This window comes from Stegostoma tigrinum, chromosome 6 (assembly GCF_030684315.1).
Source record: "Stegostoma tigrinum isolate sSteTig4 chromosome 6, sSteTig4.hap1, whole genome shotgun sequence".
Taxonomy (NCBI): Eukaryota; Metazoa; Chordata; class Chondrichthyes; order Orectolobiformes; family Stegostomatidae; genus Stegostoma; species Stegostoma tigrinum.
The window spans coordinates 92887052-92909584 of NC_081359.1; the positions used below are offsets into that span (position 1 = coordinate 92887052).

The 22533-nt window shown below is 42.7% G+C and overlaps 1 protein-coding gene across 2 annotated transcripts in view; it reads left to right on the top strand.

Moving 5' to 3' along the window:
• The window catches only part of LOC125453518 (CRACD-like protein), a 103457-nt gene that overhangs the window by 51182 nt on the left and 29742 nt on the right, over window positions 1–22533 (top strand). For both annotated transcript variants that reach the window (XM_048533225.2, XM_048533224.2), the window contains exons 4-7: window positions 2259–2397; window positions 9002–9163; window positions 13865–13933; window positions 21569–21823. In XM_048533225.2, coding sequence (XP_048389182.1) covers window positions 2259–2397; window positions 9002–9163; window positions 13865–13933; window positions 21569–21823 — 625 coding nt within the window. The remainder of the gene's footprint in view (window positions 1–2258; window positions 2398–9001; window positions 9164–13864; window positions 13934–21568; window positions 21824–22533) is intronic.

The window sequence follows — 22533 nt, forward strand, 5'->3', positions numbered from 1 at the left end:
AGGCCCAACATAATCTCCCTGCTATTATACTTTATGCCATGACTGATAAAGTCAGACCTGTTTTCTGTAGAATTTAGAAGGTAAAGGGGTGATGTGGCCAAAGTCTTCAAGATAGTGTCAGGAAAAGACTGGGTAGATAAAGTTAAACTGTTTCCACTGGTTGGATGTTCTAGAACTAAGGGGCATAGTCTGAGAATTAGGGCCAGACTGCCCAGGAGAGATGTTGGGAAGCACCGCTATATCCCTCTTTTGAGTACTACCATGTCTTGTTGCTTCTTTCAAAGCGCATTACCTCTCATTGATCAGGTTAAAGTTCATCTGCCATTGACCTGCCTATCTGACCAATCTGTTTTATATCCTGTAACCTAAGGCATTCTTTCTCACTGTCAACTGCTTGGCCAATTTTCATGCCCACAAACTAACTGCAATGAGTTTTCTTCTATATCATTTATCCATATCAGGAGCAAATAAGGGATTCAACGCTGATCCCTGTGGTACACCACTGATCACCAGCCTGCAGTCTCATACAAACAGCCTTCTACCACCACCCTCTGCCTCCTACCACTCAGCCAATTTTGAATCCAACTTGCCTGGCTCCCATGTGCTTTTGTCTTCTTTATCAGCCTTTATCATGAATAGCAGGACTGGGCTGTGTACAAAATAGTGAATTTTTGCATACAGCAGCCTGTCTTTCCTTTTGCATCCAATTGGAATTAGGTTTGCATTTATGTTTTTACAATTATGTTACTTACCAATAACTATACCCAACTATTCCTGCTTTAATCTGCTTAGACTGCTTACTTCAATTGCATAAGAGTCTGTGCTGTTCTTTATTTAACAATATGTTCCAGAACAAAGGGGCGGCATGGTGGCTCAGTGGTTAGCACTGCAGCCTGATAGCACCAGGGACCCAGGTTCATTTCCAGCCTCGGGCTGTCAGTGTGGAGTTTGCACATTCTCCCTGTGTCCATGTGGGTTTCCTCTGAGTGCTCCGGTTTCCTCCCACAGTCCAAAGATGTGCAGGCTAGGTGGATTGGCCATGCTAAATTGCCCGTAGTGTTCAGGGGTGTGTGCGTTATGGGGGGATGGGTCTGGGTGGGATGCTCCAAGGGTTGGTGTGGACTTGTTGGGCCAAAGGGCCTGTTTCCACACTGTAGGGATTCTACGAATTCCCTTTTCTCATCAAAGTGCAAGTAATACATTTCGCATTTCTACTTACCCCTTCAAATGGAATTCATCATCTTTTTGATGAAAATTTTCCCTGTTTCCGTTCGGTTTCATTCAACCGCATCATTGGTTATGCAAAAGGATAGTTGATGGTTACTTAATTAGCACATACTGAAATTTAGATACTTGGGCAATTGGTAATTTGATTTAATTTTTCTAATGTGGTTGAAGTTTATATTTAGATAAATGAATTTAATTTTCGCAGAATAAGACTGCTTATAAAATATGGAATTCTGCCACAATACTAACAAAGTAATTGCAATGAATGTGGAGGAGCTGAGAATGCAAAGTCTCTGGCTCTCTTTCTGAGAATAGTTCATATATATTGTGAAAGAGCTGTTAATACCGGATACAGCAGTGGTTCTGTGACCTGCTTTTGTCTTGCACTTCCCTCCCCCTTCCCCAGAAACCACCTTGGTGCTGTGTTGGGTGGAAAACCTGCTCTTTGTAACGTGCCGTCTTTCGGTCTCCCCGAGTTGCAAAGCTTCCTCCTGAGAATGGTTAAAACATCTGGAATGTACCCTGTGATACATCAGGGCAGTGCTTTGGAGGGTTTGGTCTCCGGAATCATCACATCGCTTTTGGACTTTGTCAGAGACTGAAAAGATTGCCGCGGGAATAATCAAGAACAAGCAGCATCCTCTTTATCTTGATGTTGGTGTATTCATCATTTTTGGATATTGCGTTTTTGTCCACCCTGATATGGCCTGTGTGGGTTTTGTGTGTTTCTTACAGCATTTTGATTTCTACTGCATAAAATAGCATAATGTCAGAGTTTAAAGCACCTAGCCTTTAAACGTGTTCAAAATACTAACGGTAAAGGGATTTAACAGTGAATTTTGCTCAGCTATGAATGTTTAGTGGCCGACAGCATTGTCAAATATTCTAATGTTGAACTCCCATGATACAACACAGCTTCTGCTGACCATTAACTATGTTGTAAATGGAACAAATTATCTCAACACAATGTTGTTGACTTTTTGTGTAGCTACAGCATATGGTACAGTAGTCTTGTTTGTTTCCTCTTGTAGTGCTTACAAAATTATCATGGGAACTAGAGCCCTGTCACACGACAGTATCTTCATCCCAGACACATCTGTGCAGCAACCTGTTAAGCCTGTACGAGTGTTTTCCCAGGAGAGTGTCTCTGGACCTATCAAAGCTTTACAGGTAATGATCAAGTAATATCTATGAACATATGCTTTAACATCATAAACATAATTTAATTTATTTTTGTGTGCAAGTTTGCCTGGGTGACCGTACCAAGGATTATAACCATAGTGAGTCGCCCTTAATGCAGTCAAAACCAGGTTGCGTATTAACTTGTGAATCCTTCCAACCGTACACAATGGCAGGCAGTGGGAGTGGGAAAGATTCCTGGTCAGCCACGCGTTGGAAAGAAATTGGAGAATTTTCTTCTAATTAACCTGTTCAGGTATGGACCCTGTACCATCACTGCCCATAGCTCCAGTCGACAGTCTGTGTATAAAAGTGCTTGCCATGTCAACAGGCTAGACACATTGGCAGGGGCTTGAGGTGTTCAGTTTGCTGTATGCCAGTGTGCATCGGATGGTGCTAACAGTGGATTATGGTGGCTCAGTGGTCAATTTCTTGCCCCACCCATGGTGGAGACCGTGGTACTGTGGGTCAGACCCCTCCTTTAGCTGAGACCTGAAAAAGAAATAGCCTGACTCCATTGTGAGGCCAGTCAGAAAATAGTCTTCTTTAGTCCATGGAACATTTCCAAAGAGCTCATTTCTAACCTTGCTTCACATTCTCATGAGTGTCCTTTCCATCAAGGGTCACTGAATAGTGATTAGGAGCAGGTATGAGTTTATATTCTAATTTCCAGGAAAGCCATGCAGCAACAGTAGCTTTTTAGTTCAATTCAAACAATACTATCACTGCCTAAAAGATGGTTATAAAATCACCACTGTGGAGGTATGACCTAACACTGAACACTTTTTGATAACCCTACCGTTATTTCCCCCATTTGTCACAATCAGTATTTCTGAACGCCCAGTGATCTGTAACTTGAGCTGAGGACAAGTAGGTATCCAACAATGGAGATTGACTCTGGCCCGTAGGCAGTTTACTCACATTAGTTATGCCGTGCCATGATTACTATGTCAATGTTAATCCTTATGGCAGATCTACTTCCCAGTAATGTCATCCCTTTTTTTTTTACTGCATTATGTTGAGCTACTAATCAAATAAACTGTACAAGCCTCGCCAATATTCAAGCTTGAAAAATAAAAAAAATCTCTGACCCTATTTGACAAAAATATGGGCATTACCTCAAATGCATTATTTATATGGCCCTTATTGACAGTTTTCTTTTGACGTAATTTCCCAATATGTTTACTTATGAACTGCTTGCCTCCTGATGATTCTCCTGGGATAATGCTTATTGACAAAGGTAGGCGCTCACCCCGCCACACTCCTGCAGAGAAAATAGCTGAGAGGGCTGACGTAAGATTATTTGAAATTCATGTTAAAAGATTACTTGAGGTACAAAGGGACTTGCAGCGAAAGAAGTCTGATTCTTTGACAAGAAACATATTAATTCATGTGTTTATAAAACACTGCAGGTGAATTAGCTTTCAACAATCACACATGTAACACGATGCAGAGCTGGATGAACACAGCAGGCCGGGCACCATCAGTGGAGCAGGAATGCTGACGTTTCGGGTCAGGACCCTTCTTCGGATCCTGATCCGAAACGTCAACTTTTCTGCTCCTCTGATGCTGCCTGGCCTGCTGTGTTCATCCAGCTCGGCATTGTGTTATACCACCTTTATAGTCCAACAGGTTTATTTGAAAATACAAGATTTCAAAACCTCACAGATAGTAAGAACTGCTGATGCTGGAGTCGGAGATAATACAGTGTGGAACCTCAGTCCTTCTTCAGGTGTTAGTGAGAGAGATCGTATCAGGCACAGAATTTATAACTAAAAAATCAAAGGTTCACACCATTGAGGATGTACTAAACAAACCCAAGATGCTGTTAAATCTTTAATCAGTTAGAAGGTTTTAATTGATTAATTTGTATATGTAAATCCCTGAATTTCTTTCGAGTCATGGTCCTGAGAGAACTAAAGGTTTCATCAGTGTAAAGAAGGTCTCACACCTAACATACATTGTCTGACTTAAAATGTTACCTCCTCTTTACACTGATGAAACCTTTGATTCTCTCAGGACAGTGACTCGAAAGGAATTCGGGAATTTACATATACATATTAATTAATTAGATTAGATCATCTAACTGATTAAAGATTTAACAGCATCTTAGCTTTGTTTCGTACATCCTCATCAATAGTATGAACCTTTTGATCTTTCAGTTATAAATTCTGTGTCCGATACTTCCTCTCTCACTAACACCTGAAGGAGGCCTGAGGCTCTGAAAGCTTGTGTTTTCAAATAAACCTGTTGGACTATAACCTGGTGTCATGTAATTTCTAATAGTTTGAGAGCAAACCTTGACCAGGTTTAGGGCGGCACGGTGGCTCAGTGGTTAGCACTGCAGCCTCACCGGTCCAGGGACCCGGTTCGATTCCAGCCTCCGGCAACTGTCTGTGTGGAGTTTGCTCATTCTCCCCGTGTCTGCGTGGGTTTCCTCCAAGTGCTCCGGTTTCCTCCCACAGTCCAAAGATGTGCAGGCTAGGTGGATTGGCCATGCTAAATTGCCCATAGTGTTCAGGGGTGTGTGGGTTATAGGTGGATGGGTCTGGGTGGGATGCTCCCAAGAGGTGGTGTGGACTTGTTGGGCCGAAGGGCCTGTTTCCACACTGTAGAGAATCTTATCTAATCTTTATACAGCCACATCTAGAATACAGTACTATTAGACTCGTTATGTCACATTGCTATATAAGATCTTTATTAATATCAATATCAATGCGAAACCAAACAGCCTGCATCAGTGTTTTCGTGACTGAATTATCACTAAATCATTAGTGCTCCTAAATTCTCCTGGTGGTCGTTCCATCCAATAGCAAACCTGCAGCTACTCAAAGTGCAGTAGAATATGCAACCACATCATTTGGAATTTGTCCTCCACTGGTTGACTTAACCCAGTGTCCTGTAAAAGTTCATCCAGTGAGGACAAGATATTTAATAAAAGTTAAAGTGAACTTCCATGTTGACTGAGCACCCATGTGTTACAGTCGGTAAACATCTGTCAGGATTAGATGTGTGGGAAGCTGTGGTGAGATCAGAAACTGGTAGATCCTTGTGTAGGGTAACATTCAGAATTTCACTTTACTGACATAAGTCCTTTTTAGAGGTGACGTTATCCTTCCCTGTTTATTCTCCCAATCTGGGATATTGGGAGTTCCCTTACTACTCTGCAGACTATAGTAGGATCATCGATTTTAAAAGCATTTTTAAATCTCCAACAAATTAAAAACCTGTCAATTTTAGACTGGAAAATTTCAGCTGACCGGTAGTTCAGATGTTACTATGCAGCATATACTCTGTTAGAACTGCAATCTTTCTGATCTGTTCTGCTCCTCCTGCTCTTCCACCTGCTCCCAACCATCCCTTTAATTGGCCAAGTCAGTATTGCGTTGAGTTTTTGAGAGTTTTCGCAGTGAGGCTCGTGAGATTTCTCACAATATATTATGAAAAGTGCCTCATTGTTTCTCTACAACACCCCTAAGCTGTGTCTCGCATCCAATTTTATGCCCCGCCTGACCATGCCCTGGTCCCAGAACAACTTGCGATTCAGCAGGTATCGGCCAAAATGTGACATTCCTTGTGCTTGTGCCATCTTTGAAAGCCTGCTGTGCATCTTGATGGGCACTGTCAGCCCGGAGCCACCCAGCACTGTTGCTGACATTTGCCATGGACGTGGCAGACAGGGGGAAATCACTTTGTTTCACAGACTTGGAGATTATACTGGACAGGATGTTGCCAATGTGGGACCTCTCCTTCTTCAGAACCAGCAGTGAAGGCCATAGCACTGGGCCATGCCAGCCTGGCCAGAGGTTGCCACCCAGGTTGGAGCAGTGTCAAGTGGGACTCTTGGAGGAATGCCCAGCACTGTAGGAAGACTGTCACTGTCCTTTTCCCCTTCCCCAGAGTAAGTGTCACCATCTTATCTCTGATACCTTGCACTTTATCTCTGTTATTGTACCCATCTCCCCTGCTCTACCACTCTTGCTGTTCCCTGTAACACCTTCCTTCGCTGACTTTCACCCACCCTAAACCCCTGACCAGACGTACCCTGTGTCCTCACTCACTGTGCCACCCACCCTTATCTCCTGCAAAATCTGCTCCCCTCCCCCATCTCACTCCATGAGGAAAATAACTCACAGCAGAACAGAAAGAGCCAGGACAGCCTCTGGTAGCAGAGGCTACTGTTGACTTACTGGGCTGAGATCCTGAGTGAAGAATATCTCCCTTGGCTGGCTTGTTGACTGTCATGACAAGTTTCTTGGGTCTTTTTCTGCACTACAGGGTAAGGCTGTAGTAATATGGGCCTCTAGTTCAGGGGAAAAGCACTAAAAGGAAAAGTGCTGAGATGGATCAGTTAAAAGACTGACCTTTGTCCCCATGCATTGTGATATTTTGGGCCCTCTAGCCCTCACACCCTACCTCTACCAACTCCCCATGCAGCCTCAATACCAATTTATACCCTTGTGGTCCCTTGACCTCATGCCAGTCTATTGCCAAATTAGGGCCTTTCCATGCCCATTCACTGTGTACTTTGTGAAGAACTGATCAGCTACACAGTAATGATTGCATGTGCAGAACTGCTCACAAATGCTATTTACAAATCTTCTTTTGAAAAAACTAATGTTCTTAGAAACCCTACTGGCGTGTCAATGAGACGGTCAATTACAGTATCAATAGCAGTGGTTTCAAGCATGTCACAACTCTTAATCTTGTACAAATAAACATTAAACATTTGAGACCTTGATAAAATATATCACAGGAATCAGACATCAACCAAGCAAAGACAACAATTCTCTCCAGCAGTCAAAACAGAACACCTTTTGAGATAATACTTTTTATGACTCTGGGCTCTCAGGAAAGTCTCATTTTGTACTTTTTCGAGTAGCTCCACACATGCCATCATTATGTTAAGGCCTATTGTGTCTGTATGTAATTTAACAGTAAAATAAAGTGATCACAGTCTTGTCAGACCATAGGGCTGCTGATTCATTAGAGAAAAGTAGTGAGTTTAACCTGAGAGCCGTCATGCCTCTGGGAGGGGAGAGGTAGTGAAGGCAGGTGATCTGCCTGAAATAAAGCATAGCAGCAGGATATAACAAAACTGTACCAAAACCTCTTTCACCATCACTCTGAAGGCCATGAGCAGCAAGTCATGGAGGGGTTGACAAAACCTGACAAAAATTGTCAGGGATAATGGGAACTGCAGATGCTGGAGATTCCAAGATAATAAAATGTGAGGCTGGATGAACACAGCAGGCCAAGCAGCATCTCAGGAGCACAAGGAAAAGTGCTGAGATGGATCAGTTAAAAGACTGACCTTTGCCCCATGCATTGTGATATTTTGGGCCCTCTAGCCCTCACACCCTACCTCTACCAACTCCCCATGCAGCCTCAATACCAATTTATACCCTTGTGGTCCCTTGACCTCATGCCAGTCTATTGCCAAATTAGGGCCTTTCCATGCCCATTCACTGTGTACTTTGTGAAGAACTGATCAGCTACACAGTAATGATTGCATGTGCAGAACTGCTCACAAATGCTATTTACAAATCTTCTTTTGAAAAAACTAATGTTCTTAGAAACCCTACTGGCGTGTCAATGAGACGGTCAATGTGCTCCTGAGATGCTGCTTGGCCTGCTGTGTTCATCCAGCCTCACATTTTAAAAATTGTCAGGGATTGCTTAGAGACACCTATCCCTGTGATGACCAGGTCAGCTGGCTATATGCACCTTCTCCCATGCCAACAAAGGTTGGTAGTACTGGCAGTGAGGGGGGGGACCTGGAATTGGGTTCTGCCCACTTTTTAACGACTCTGAAGTTGTGACACTGAAAATGCAGGCGGGAGACCCTTTTGTGGTGACGGTTAAATGCAGGGCTGTCTCTTAAACATCTAGAAAGAATTACTGTGTGTCACTGTTTTGATTTTAACCAACTTTGATTTTTTTAATCTTAATTGCTGTCCAGCTATAATAATTATATGCACTTTGAATTAAATCCACTGAAGGCTACATGTTGGCTGATCGGCTTAGAACAGGAGTCATTACAGTCCATCTCTGCATGCTGCTACAAATAATGCGAAATGGGTTGTGTGTTTTGGTTCTGAATTCAAGGCACCAAAGCAAGCTTATCAAAAGGAATGTAAACTTCAGGATCTCAAAAAGGGTCAAAGGTTTTTTCTCATTAATCTTCATGACTGCTGTGCAGTCATGTGTATAATGTTTAACACATGATCAAATCCATCCCACTTGTTCAAGATGTGTAAGATAGCTAGTGGGAACAACCAAACTAAGACATCAAAGGCCTTTAATAAAGTCTGAACTTTCTTTTATACAGAATCTACCTCCCTTATTCTTGATCCACCATCACTGAACATAACAATGGCGGAGTGTTCATGGCCACTATTCACTTTGAACAGTTTTACTTAAGAGTGGGTCTGTGATTGATCAGCTTTCATGTACAACTGACTGTAACTGATTAAAAGATGTTTGTGAGGGCAGTGAAACATATAACAATAGGCCAGTCAGGGCTCTTGCTGATAATCCAACATTTAATTCTTAAAACAAAATCAAAATAAATTTCTTTTTATATGTGTTGCAGTTAAAGGTACAGCAAAACGTTAAAGTGGGACCACCCCCAACATTGATTCCAGCACCAAAGATGGATGATGCTGGTGCTAGTTCTGAAGACGATGGATTACCTCAGAGTCCTCCACAAAGCTCCCCTCTTCATGAAATCTCAACACCGAGCTACTTAACCAAGGTACAAAGCTCTCAATGTCTGATTATTCAAATAATTTTAAATGCAATAACAAGACGACTAAGCAATGGCTATGTGATCCAGCACTCCCAGTGGGAAATAATGCTTTCAGGGAGTGCATCCTAGAAGACCAGGATGTGTGCATTACTCCTAATTGGGAGGATCTGTTCCTGAAGTCATTTTTTCTATTACATTGTGTAATCACAAGAGATTGAGTGGCTTATCAATGAAACAGTGCCACTACTGGGAATCAAGGTGGGGGTCATTTTCAAGGTAGTGTGAAATGGGAAAATTCTGATCAGCCGCAATTTTACAACCCGACTTCCATCTCTGAAAATAAGGAGAGGCATATAATGGACAGCTGATCCATTGTCACTCATTTTGCTGTCAAAACTATTCCAGTGCTTTCACTGAGAAAGTAAGTGTGTTTGCCTTTAAAATGATGCAAAGATTTGTCTTGGACAGTTAACCGACACAGAGAGAAAATGGTACAACCTGGGGACGGTGTCACGTGAAGCCTTACACCTCCCCACTGTAAATTCCAAATTTAAAGCAGACCAAAGGCAAATTACAAACTGTCCATTTTCAAAAAGAAATGACAAATTTGAATCGAAACCTTTAATGAGAACAGAAGGTCTCGACTCGCATCATTAAGTTGTCTTTTCACTTGTCAGGTATTGGCAGCTGCTTTGCATTTCTGGCATCATTTTCTTTCAGTAAGAATATGATTAACATGTTGAATGAACAATATAAAGAGGAAGAGCTACTTAATTACATTATGCGTTGCTAAATAATTTCTTGCTACAACATAGTAGAACTCATCAGTTGGCTCCAGTCTGCATCTCTCCAGGAGGTTGCATGTGTCCTAGTCCATTTTTTTAAAAGTTGAATTTAATTGAATTTTCAATAAACATATTTGTGCCTTTTAATGCATCTTACATTATTTAATTCCCAGTTTTTTATTTGTTCCCCAGTTTCTGTTAAGTACAGACAGATGCTCCTAGCTACTAGCTTTTGTTACAATGTACCTCCATTGTCACTCAAACTAGGTACTGGGCCTTTGCCAGAACAGGGGAGATCCTGTGTTAGAGTCAGCACCAGAGGCATCCGTTCCTGTGGGAGGTTATTTCATTTTTTTATGCCTCTCACAACCAGTTTTGAGCAACAAAATAAATTTTTATACTGAAGGGTCCAATAAGTACTATCAGAATTCCAGCCCCCTCCCCCCAGGGCATTGTGGGTCTACCCAGCAGTGGACTGCATCAGTTCACAAGATGGCAGCTTAGCATTACCTCTAGGGACACACCATAAATGCTGGCTCAGTCAGCCCGCACCCATCCTGTGAGTGAATTAAAATGAAACTATTCCGGGATGAAAAGCACTTCACCTAAATAAATGGGAGTGCAGACTGGGCATGTGCATACCATGTCCTCATGCCCTAAACAGTGGCTTTACATGGGCCAAAACCAGGAACTGGAATTATACCACGGCCAGTTTCCTCTTGGGTTGCTACAAGGAGAGGAGTGCCAAATTATGGAAGTACATTCTTTATTGATTGATTAATTTGGATCCCCAAGAGGCTGGAATGTATAAAGGCACATGTGTGGTACAAATGAGGAGCCTTGGTATCTATGGCAAGAAAGGGTACTGTTGTGGTGAAGTGGCAGTGTCCCTATCTCTGTACCGGGCAGCCCGTATTCAAGTTCTACCTGCTCCAGAGGTATGCCATAACGGGACTAAACAGGTCGATTAAAATAATTGTATCAGAGATAATGGGAACTGCAGATGCTGGAGAATCCAAGATAATAAAGTGTGAAGCTGGATGAACACAGCAGGCCAAGCAGCATCTCAGGAGCACAAAAGCTGACGTTTCGGGTCTGATGAAGGGCCTAGGCCCGAAACGTCAGCTTTTGTGCTTCTGAGATGCTGCTGGGCCTGCTGTGTTCATCCAGCCCCACACGATTAAAATAATTGCATAGCAGGAAATCAAGGGTGTACTTAATCACTAGATATTCTGGGCTTGATTTGACACAAGATGGGGAGGCTCATTAAATCAAGTGGACAGCACGTCTGCTGCCCTTCTGCCCATCCTTGCCCTGACCATAACTGGATCTTAGCAGCAGTAGTGTCGGGTGGTCTGCCCACTAGTAGTCCTTTAAGAGAGTATTTATTGACCATTTGCTTTTCCCTGTGCAGTCTACTGGCAGCCATTGGAGGATCTTTCGTGTACAGGCCTACTGAGCTCATTGGAGAGCTCCACGGTTTTACCCCACTGCAGAAAGTCCTCCTACCACCTTTCGCCACTCCCCTCCCCTGTCTCCGTGGCCTCTGAACCGTGAGTTCCCTTAAAGGGGTCTGTCAGCTTGGTGCCTGGCGAGACTCCCAAACATAACTTAATGAGCTGGACGCATTAAGGACTGCACATGCTGGAAGCTAGAGTCAAGTAATATGGGACTGGGAAGCACAGCAGGTCAGACAGCATCCAAGGAGCAGGGAAGTCAATGTTTTGAGCCAAAACCCTTCATCAGGACTTTCCAGCTCCACATACCGTAGTGAGCCAGGCTGCATGTCTGAAGAACTGGGCAAGTGCCAAACTCTGATTGGCTAGGGTTCTATTAATAGCTTTTTTAGTTGGGATGGGGAGTTCAGTTCTTCATGTAACTCATCTCTATGTTTTCAGAATAAGTAACATAAAATGAGGTTTCAGAAGCTGCAAACAAAATCCAAGTCACTTATCAGTTTGCTTTTCATGTTAGAATGTAAAGTTACTGTATGCATTTTAGGTGGAATACATACCAGAATATAATTATTTTAATCAGTATTTGTGTGAAGTGCATTTAATATCCGAAGTGCAGTCATAGTAAAGCCTTGCTTCCTTGTCACTTTCACCATTTCTCATTGATGGAAACGCTATTGTAAGACCTCACCCAAAGTATGCTCCAAGGAGTACTTCAGATTAACATCAGAGGGGCCTAAATTGATTGTTCCAACCTCCCCGTCAGCTCTGTGTTCTTAATCCAGCAAGGCATTTTGCTGCAAAATGGAGCATGGCCTTTGTATTGAACAAAGGGAAATACTGGAATGAATATTCCTGGCCCATTGGTGACAGTGTGACATGCTGGCAATCTGTTTCAGTTAAGTGAATCCAATTGGCGGAGGTAACAAGATAATAAAATGTGAGGCTGGATGAACATAGCAGGCCAAGCAGCATCTCAGGAGCACAAAAGCTGACGTTTCGGGCCTAGACCCTTCATCAGAGAGGGGGATGGGGAGAAGGAACTGGAATAAATAGGGAGAGAGGGGGAGGCGGACCGAAGATGGAGAGTCAATGGGAGAGAGATTCCCCGAGGTTGGTCCGGAGGGAGGAGGGTATCTCTGATACTATTTTAACCTCACTGCGAAGCCCACCTGAAGAAGTTACCCTCCTCCCTCCGGACCAACCTCAGGGAATCTCTCTCCCATTGACTCTCCATCTTCGGTCCGCCTCCCCCTCTCTCCCTATTTATTCCAGTTCCTTCTCCCCATCCCCCTCTCTGATGAAGGGTCTAGGCCCGAAACGTCAGCTTTTGTGCTCCTGAGATGCTGCTTGGCCTGCTGTGTTCATCCAGCCTCACATTTTATTATCTTGGAATTCTCCAGCATCTGCAGTTCCCATTATCTCTGATACTATTTTAACGAGGTAACAATGTGGGTTTTAAGATCAATCCTTTGTACAGCATATTCTAGAGTCAGCCAAAGGTAAGGGGTATCATAGGAATACCTGTCCCTAGATGATGCTGATCATAATGTGATTAACTTCAGCTAGAGGGAAAGAAAAGTGTTTTAAACTTAAATATGAGTCATTAGATGGTATGAAGACAGAAATAGCCAAACTGAACTGGGAAATTAGGTTAACCGATAAGTTGGTCAAGATCCAGTGGCAAACATTTAATGAGATATTTCATTTAGCAAATATAGATTTCAATGAGAGAGATTTTTGGAAAAAAAATGCACTGTTCATGGCAGGGCAAAGAAGGTAAGGAGAATTTCAAGTTGGAAGAAAAAGTGTTCTAGCCAACTCCAGAACCACCTCGGATCTTACACTACAAAGGTCATGGATCTTATAAATAGAGTTGAAAATGAAAAGAAAAGTTGTTTAAATATGAGATTACAAAAGACCAGTGATATTGAACTGTATGTATTTTTAAAAGGTGATATCTAACCCAGCCAGAGACTTATCCAACCCTAGCTTGAAGGAATTCAGTCAATCCTTGTCATTGTATGAGCTGACAGACTGTCCCACAGTTTCACTATTTTCTGGGAGCAGAAGAACATGTAATGTCTAACCTAGTTCTGATATGCCCTGGCTTGAACTTGTGATTCCTTGTCATTCTAATCTATTTTGTTGAAACAAGATCTCGCACTATTCAATCTAATTGCTTCTTCATCTTGTATAGTTCAGTCAAATTACCTGTAGGTCTCTGCTTCTGTAAAGTGTGGAACCTCAGCACTTTGAGCCTATCTTGGTAAACCACCATAACCACATTATGTTGTACGTTTTTGCTATTTTCAGAAATTTACTTTCTAAGCAATTTCTTTTTGTACGTTCTCTCAAAGCTATGTCCGATTGAAAAAACGAGCAATTTTTTCAGTTTTTTATTCTGTCATTTTGTCCATTTTCATTTCCTATCTTTGACTGAACCTTTTCCTAATTCCATCCCACAGTACTCTGACCCTTACAAGAATCATAGCTCCTTGACTTTAGGTGGGACAGGCAGCGAAGAAGAAGAGCAGGTAATAATTCAAAACTCCCAATTTTGGGAGGACCCTCAAAAGCCTACATAGGAAATAATTAGCTGCGAGCATACCTCTCAACTGTCCCAGTTTAATCAGGAGACCCCTGTATGTTGCTTCAGAAAGCTGCATGTGAGACTGCAAGCAGGCTTGTTGAATAGTGCTAGAATATTGCTCGCCCATACCAAACAAAGAACCAAATTCCGCCTTTTCAATACCTTTTGAAACTGCTGATTGAGAGGTGTGGTTGGGAGAGTTCACTCAGTGGACGGTGCGAGTTAAGTCGCAGCGTCAGTAACAGAGATGAAGGGCCCGGGCCCGAAACGTCAGCTTTTGTGCTCCTGAGATGCTGCTTGGCCTGCTGTGTTCATCCAGCCCCACACTTTGTTATCAGTAACAGAGATTTTGTGAGGTTAGTTTGTAAATAACACGAAGTTGTCAGAGAGTAGAAGGTTGTTTTTTAATTCATTCTTGGGATGTGGGCATCACTGGCCAGGTCAGCGTTTATTGCCCGTCGCTAAAAGCGGAAAGGACAGTTAAGTGTCAACCATATTGCTGTGTGTCTGGAGCCATGTGTCAGACAAGTTAAGGGCAACAGTTTCCTTCCCTATTGGGCATTAGGGAACCAAATGGGTTCTCCTGACAATTGACAACAGTTTCGTGGTCGTCCTTCGACTCTTAATTCCAGATTTTTATTTCATTCAAATTCCATAATCAGCCATAGTGGGATTTGAACCTAGGTCCCCAGAACATTACCAGGGTCTCAGGGTAAATATACTAGTGATTATATCAGTAGGTTGTCATCTCCACTTCACTGTAGAGGTTTGCCCTGCATGTACATAATGGCACTGAAAGGATATGAAAAGTAAGGATGTGTCGCGATAACAAGATGTCGAGCTAGATGAACACAGCAGGCCAAGCAGCATCAGAGGAGCAGGAAGCTGACGTTTCGGGCCTAGACGCTGCTTCAGAAATGGGGGAGGGGAAGGGGGTTCTGAAATAAATGGGGAGGGGGGGAGGTGGATAGTTGGTGGATAAAGGAGAAGATAGGTGGAGAGGAGATAGACAGGTCAAGGAGGCGGGGTTGGAGCCAGTAAAGTTGAGTGTAGGTGGGGAATTAGGGAGGGGATAGGTCAGTCCAAGGAGGATGGACAGGTCAAGGAGGTGGGATTGGGCTAGTAGGTAGGAGATAGGGGTGGGACTTTAGGTGGGAGAACAAGTTAGGGAGGCGGGTACGAGCTGGGCTGGTTTTGGCACGTGGTTGGGGGAGGGGGATTTTGAAGTTTGTGAAGTCCACATTGATACCATTAGGCTGCAGGGTTCCCAAGCAAAATATGAGATGCTGTTTCTGCAAACTTTGGGTGGCATCGTTGTGGCACTGCAGGAGGCTCAGGATAGACATGTCGTCCAAGGAGGGTGAGTTGAAATGGTTTCCAACTGGAAGGTGCAGTTGTCTGTTCCAAACCGAGCGCAGGTGCTCCACAAAGTGATCCCCAAGCTACTGCTTGGTTTCCCCAATGTAGAAGAGGCCACATTGGGAACAGCAGATACAGTTTACCACATTAGCAGATGTGGATCTGTTCGATGTGGAAGGTCTTTTTAGGGCCGGGGATGGGGGTGAGGGGGGAGGTATAGGGGCGGGTGTAGTACTTGCTCCGGTTGCAGGGGAAAGTGTCGGGTGTGGTGGGGGTGGAGTGGACAAGGGAGTCATGGAGAGAGTGGTCCCTCTGGAAAGCAGATAAGGATGGGGAGGGAAAGATGTCTTTGGTAGTGGGGTCAGATTGCAGATGGCGGAAGTGTCGGAGGATGATGCGTTGGATCCGGAAGTTGGTGGGGTGTACATGAAGATGAGAGGGATTCTGTTTTGGGTTTTATTGTGGGGAGCGGGTGTGAGGGATGAGTTGCTGGAAATGCGGGAGACACGGTCGAGGGCGTTTTTGACCATGTGGAGGGGAAGTTGCAGTCCTCGGAAAAACGAGGACATCTGGGTTGTCCGGGAGCGGAATGCCTCATCTTGGGAGCAGATGTGGCAGAGGCGAAGGAATTGGAAATAGGGGATGGAATTTTTGCAGGAAGGCAGGTGAGAGGAAGTGTAATCCAGGTAGCTGTGGGAGTTGGTGGGCTTGAAATGGATATCACTTTCTAGGTGGTTGCCAGAGATGGAAACAGAGAGGTCCAGGAAGGAGAGTGAGGTATCAGAGATAGTCCAGGTGAACTTAAGGTTGGGTTGGAAGGTGTTGGTGAAGTGGTTGAACTGTTCAAGCTCCTCATGGAAGCGTGAGGCGGCGCCGATACAGTCATCAATGTAACGGAGGAAGAGGTGGGGTTTGGGGCCAGTGTAGGTACAGAAGACGGATTGTTCCAGGTATCCTCCAAAGAGGCAGGTATAGCTTGGGCCCAAACGGGTACCCATGGCCACCCCCTTTGTCTATAGGACATTAGAGGAATTGAAGGAGAAGTTGTTAAGGGTGAGGAGGAGTTCAGCTAAGTGGATGAGGGGGTCAGTGGAGGGAGACTGTTTGGGCCTGCGGGACAGGAAGAAGTGGAGGGCCTTTAGGATGGGTCGATATGTGTTTCCTTTTTAATCACAATCTTGTCTTCTCCTAGGTGTATCTTACTTTTACTTTTTTAGTTTATTTTGTACATGGATTGTCGACAGTGCTGGCTCGGCTAGCTTTTATTGTCCACTCAAGTTGCCCTTGAGAAGGTGATGGTGGATCGTGTGGTGTTAGGATGCCCTACAGGTTCCCACAGGAGGGAGTTCTGGGTTTTTGGCTCAGAAACAGTGAGGAAATGTTAATATGGCTCCCTGTCAGGGTGGTGTGTGGCTTGGAGGGGAGCTTGCGGTTGGTGATGTTCTGTTCATGCTTAGCTTTAAGTTCTAATATTTTCCCTGCCACTGAGAATAAACTAAGTGTCCTGTGTAAATGTTTAACAGCTCTGTAATACACTGTAAAGTGCTGCAGTTTATAGACCTGCTCCTCTGGGAAGGAAAGTCTAGGCCTCCCTAGGACTGGAAGTAACCATTTCTTTATGAGATACTTCCTATTCTACATCTACCAGGATGTCAACAGGTCGCACTGAGGCGCATGGTTCAGACATAAAAATCACACTGCTCTCTATTGTGTAGGGATAGTAGGAACTGCAGATGCTGGAGAATCTGAGATAACAAGGTGTAGAGCTGGATGAACACAGCAGGCCAAGCAGCATCAGAGGAGCAGGAGGAGGGTCTGCTTTCTGTTGTATGTTCTGCAGAATCAATTCCTAATAGATTGGGGTAGATGGCTGACATCAATCCTCCTACCCTTCTGAAGAGATAAACAATTAATGGTTTAGATGGTCCCTAAGTGAGGCACTGTTACAAAAAGTCAAGAGGTCAGTGGAAACTTAAAAGGAAACTGATCAAATCAAATCAAAATATCATTCCCAGGGCTAATGTTCCTTTTCACTCTTTTAAATAAAACCTTAAACAAGTTAGACCATCTCTGATGGGACATTGTAACAAATCAAACAATTAATGGGAACTTACCGAATAAATAAGTTAAATTATTGTTACCAAATCTCCTTTCTAATCAAAAGCAGGAATTACTGGAAAATCTCAACAGGTCTGGCAGCATTTGTGGAGAGAAAACACAGTTAAAGCTTCAGGTCCAGCCACTCTTCTTTGAATTGAGTGTTCTGAAGAAGGGACCACTGGACCTGAAACGCTAACTGTGGTTTCTCTCCACAAATGCTGCCAGACCTGCTGAGATTTTTCAGAAAAGTTTGTTTTTGTTTCAGGTTTCCAGCATCGACAGTTCTTTGTTCTTTTTTCTCCTTTCCAATCAACTTGTTCGGACATGTTGCGAAACATCGCTGGAGCAAGAGGGAACTGAACCCGAGTCTCCTGGGTCAGAGTTAGGGACATTATCAGTGCACCGTAGATAACTTTCCTCCTTTCTATTTGGGTCTAAGATTCTATTTGGTGGTTAGAGTGGTAAAGTATGAATCACTCGTGAGTCTTAATGAAAAAAGGCACGTCTGTTAAAAACAAGATTAAGTTTGCTGCACGGCAGCTTTGGATACAGTGACATCAGGTAATTAGATGTGATAACTAATTTTATCAGGAGATAATTATGATTTCATTGTTTCCATTGGGAACTTGAGCTGGATTCCTCATTTCCCTAAGACTGTACGACATCGTCAGATTGGGTGGAATTTAATGTAGTCTTGGACATTAATCTTTTCGGGACCATTATATCATACAAAGGCTTCCTCTTCTGTATGCGGTAAACTAATTGACTCCTACAGTTTCCCACTAGGAATTAGCATTGATCCCTCTGAACCGTGTCCTTCATTTAAAACAGATTTAATCATTGCAAGGTTCTTTTTAACAACATTGTACTTTTCTCCATGGTCTACTGTGCTCAAGCTTAGCTGTCACTCTTGTATTATTTTGTCCCTTTCTCTTAGATGTACTTTAAAATGCATCATGCTGTGACCACTGCTATGAGTTCAATTCCATGACTAAAATTGCCTGGAACAGACACATTTTTAGTCCTGCTCATCTTTCTAATCTGTGTACAGAATGCCTCTTCCATTTCTTTCCCATAACTTAAAAGCCTAAAATAAGCTGCCATGAATATAGCAAGCTTTTTGTTCGAACTCCAGCAATAATAACTGTCTGTACCTCTTCCTTGTCTACCACCTACTTTATCTTGCCTAATCTTCCTCTGTATAAAATGTTAACATTTATCTTGCTTCCAAAGAATAGATGAGGCACTACTTAATTGTGTATAGTAATTACTGGCAGACACACAACGCAAGAGCTTTCTTGAGATTGTAAAAAGTCTTTGTTAGTTAGTGATAATCTGAAAATGAAATGTTATGAATGAATTCATTTAGTTTTTCTCTACCTCAATGGGTTACATTACAAGTTTGAACAATGCTTGATTTTTGCCATAAATTCTGTCAATGAGATCATTTTACTCTCTTTCCTTTGTGCATATTCATTCAGAGTTCCCACCATAACTCCAATGATACAATCAATCTGTGGCCTCGAAACTGGATCAGTTTGTAAACTGAGAGTCAGTGTGTTCCCTGATTGGAAGCTTGACATGTTAAGCAGTGATGGAATCTCCAAATGGATGATAGTTCCCACTCTCTTTGGTTATCTGAGAGTCTTTCAATGTGAATTATTAACTGAAACCAAAAATTGTGGACAGTAGAAGGGCCTGTGATCAATGCAGTATGTCCTATGTAATCTGCCCTTACTGTCACAGTATGTAGACTTCCCACTTTTTCCAGAAGCCAGGTACTGTCCTGGAAGAGGGAAGCAAAACAGATGAACCCTCGGGTCAGTTAGAGGAAGAAAAATGTTGTTGGCAGAAGCAAAGAAAGAGGATAGACAATCACAATTATATGGCAGGAAATGACCTGAAACCAGTGGCTGAAGAATCAACTCCATCTGGGCCATGTCTAGTTTTGCTGCAAGCTTCAAATTGAGCTCCATTGAATAGGAAGGAATTCTGTAACTGTGTTCACTTAAAATTTCAAAATAATCTTTGCTTAAGATGAGCTTGCGCAAGCATGCAGGGGGACCACCATTTAAACCCAGACTTGGCACCAAGTTACACTGATCATGGTAGTGGTGCTTGTGGAACAGTGGCAGTGCCCCTACCTCTGAGCTATAAGGCCTGGTTCAAGTTCCACCTGTACCAGAGGTGTGCCATGCCACATCTGGGCAGCTTATTTAAAACCTATGTACACCAGTAATGGTTACCAACTCAGAATTGGAACTAACCCTGGATTTAGAGTTTCACTTTGTATATCAACAAACTAGTCCTTTTAATACACCCCTAAGACGATTTTAGAGACTTGTGAACCACGTGTGCTACCTGATATGATTGGTCAGTTTTCATTGTGTTTCAAATGAGTTCCTGTTCATAAACACATCTTTTTTAAACGTACCGTAACCCATTAGCAATCAAGTTAGTTTTATAAGTTAAAATCCATGAACCAGTGTTATACCACCTTAATAAATCTGTTAGCTTTGGTACATTGCTGTTATAATCAATTGAAGTCACTGCTGGGAATTAATCAGTGCATCAAAATGTCTGTTCATGTGAGGCCATTGATATAATTATATCAAACAAACTGATTTAAGTAGCCATTGGAATGATCAATTATTCAGTTGAAACATATTTGAATATTTACTTTAATAAAATAAATCCCCCATAATATGAATATATAAAATTTATGATAAAATGTAACCCAAGAAAGAAGTGGTGTGTTTTATTTGCATATGACAGTTTGATTGTCGATGCCTACAGTATGTGTTTTGCACACAGCAGAAACCTGTAAACAATAATTTAGTGATGAGCTAATTAATCAATTTATCAGTTTACATGAGGAACATTAATTTGGAGAACTTAATGATCTTTGATTTGTACAAGAAATGTGTGCAATGCGAGCCTGAGAGATTGAATGATAGAAAGGTCCTTCATTTACCATTCCATTACATTTTCAATACTGCTTTTATAACAACAGCCTGTGTTTATATAGCATGTAACAGAACATCCCAAGCTCCTCTTCACTGATATCAAGCCACATGAGATATTAAGACAGATGACTAAAGGATTGATCACAGAAATGTCTCAAAAGGTGGAAAAGAATGACACAATTTTATAATGGGCTTCTGTTTGCACAGAGTTAAGTTGATACTTTGCTCTTGGAGGGAGAGAGATTGAGGGAAGGGGTTTCTAGAGTTCCAAACATTAACCTGGAAGCATGGCTCCCAGTGGTAACAATTAAATTCAGGAAGGCTGAAGAGGCCAGAATTAGAGGATTATAGATGGCTTGGAGGATTGTGGTGTTGGAGGAGATTACAGCAACGGGAAGGTGTGAGACCATGGAAGAATTTGAAAGTTTGAGTGAGGCCTTTAAAATGGAGGCATTTATTAATTCGAGCCAAGACAGGGTAATGTATGGCTTGATGCAAGGTAACACGTGGGCAGCAGCATTTTTTTTGATGATCCCAAGTTATAAGGCTGGACGATGGGAGGTCAGCTTCCTGATGTGTCAGAACAGTCAAGGCAAGAAGGAGCAAGGGCTTCCGTGAGGTTTTCAGCAGCGAATGAGCTGAGGCAGGGACAGAATTGGGCAATACTATGGAAATGGAAGTCGGTGGGTCTTAATGTTATTGCTGAAATGTGGCTTGAAACACATCTCCGGTTCAAAGAAGACACTAAGATTGCCAGCAGTTTCCAAGGAGTGGGCTGGATTTGCTGGTAAGGATTGGAATCTTTATTGATATAATATTGACTTCACTTTAAGTGGACATCTTTGGCTATAAAGCACCTTAGGATATCCAGGAGTTTTGACATGTCAGTATGTGAGTACAATTTCATTATTTCCTTTCTAAAGGCTGTGAACACTATGGTACTTCTGCTGTATTCACTGGAGTGTCGGAATGCATTATTTGCCTGTGTTAGAATTGTGGTTTCTTTTCTGCATTGTTAAAATCGAAATCTGCAATCCACCATCAATACAGCTCAGAAGTGCTAATGGTTGTTGCATTGACTGGAAGCCTTTGTTCTGAAATCTTACATGCTGTTGTTTATATTCTGTGTAAAGTCTAGCCTTACTGTTCTACAGATTTCATCAAGATCTTCCTCCAGGCCCAACAGTCCCCTCTGCACCTACCTTCCAACAAGGTCAAGCTCAAGATCTCGGAGTCCCACATCACCACCAGTTTCGATCTCTTCTTCTGACAGCTTTGTTGTGCCTGCCATTGATTTTAACTCTCCACCTATGTTCTCCACTTGTCTTGATAATTCTGCAGCGAGACACAAACTCTCAGTGAAGCCACGCAATCAACGATCTTCCTCTAAACAAAGAAGGTCTTCTTCAGTAAGTGTTGAATATCTTCTATGTGAAATGCACTATTTTCACCCATTTCGTTCACCTGTCCTGAAGGTTTCCAATGACTGTTAACTGCATAAGGTATTTTCTGTCCTGTAGGAGGAGGTGGCTAAGTTGGATTTGATTCTCATCCTGATTCCACCTTGGACCACTTCCTGCTGATCTGGAAAGCTGCCTTTTCCTTAATTTTCTTAACCCAGGGCCTTGCGGACGGTTGTATCCTGTGACCTCATGGTTCATGTTTTTCAAGACCTCAGAATTATGAAACAGTCATCTAAGCATTTTATTTATCTTCCAATCTACAGGGTTCTAAAAATGCAACTAAATGTCTACTGTCACTGGGTGATTTCCTTCAGACTCGCTTTGTCTTAAGATGGCATTCCTGAAAAAGCAGCGCTATTGGGCTTGTGTGGGTGCTATCTCCTTATCTGGAGCAGTTAACTGGAATCTTATTTTCCTTGACCTGTCCCCTAACTTTACTAGAACATGTTAAATTCCTTCTCAAATTACGTGTTAGCGCATAGCTCAATAGCTACTTCTGACTATATTTCATGCTTAATTAATTCTGTGGGTGGGAAATTATGGTTCTGAGTGTTCCAGGCAATCGTACAGTGACACTCTTGATTCTGTGCCCTTTCAAAAAATGCAGAAGCTCCTAACAATCTTCAGTGTTGTCCATTCCAGTGAAATGCTTCAGT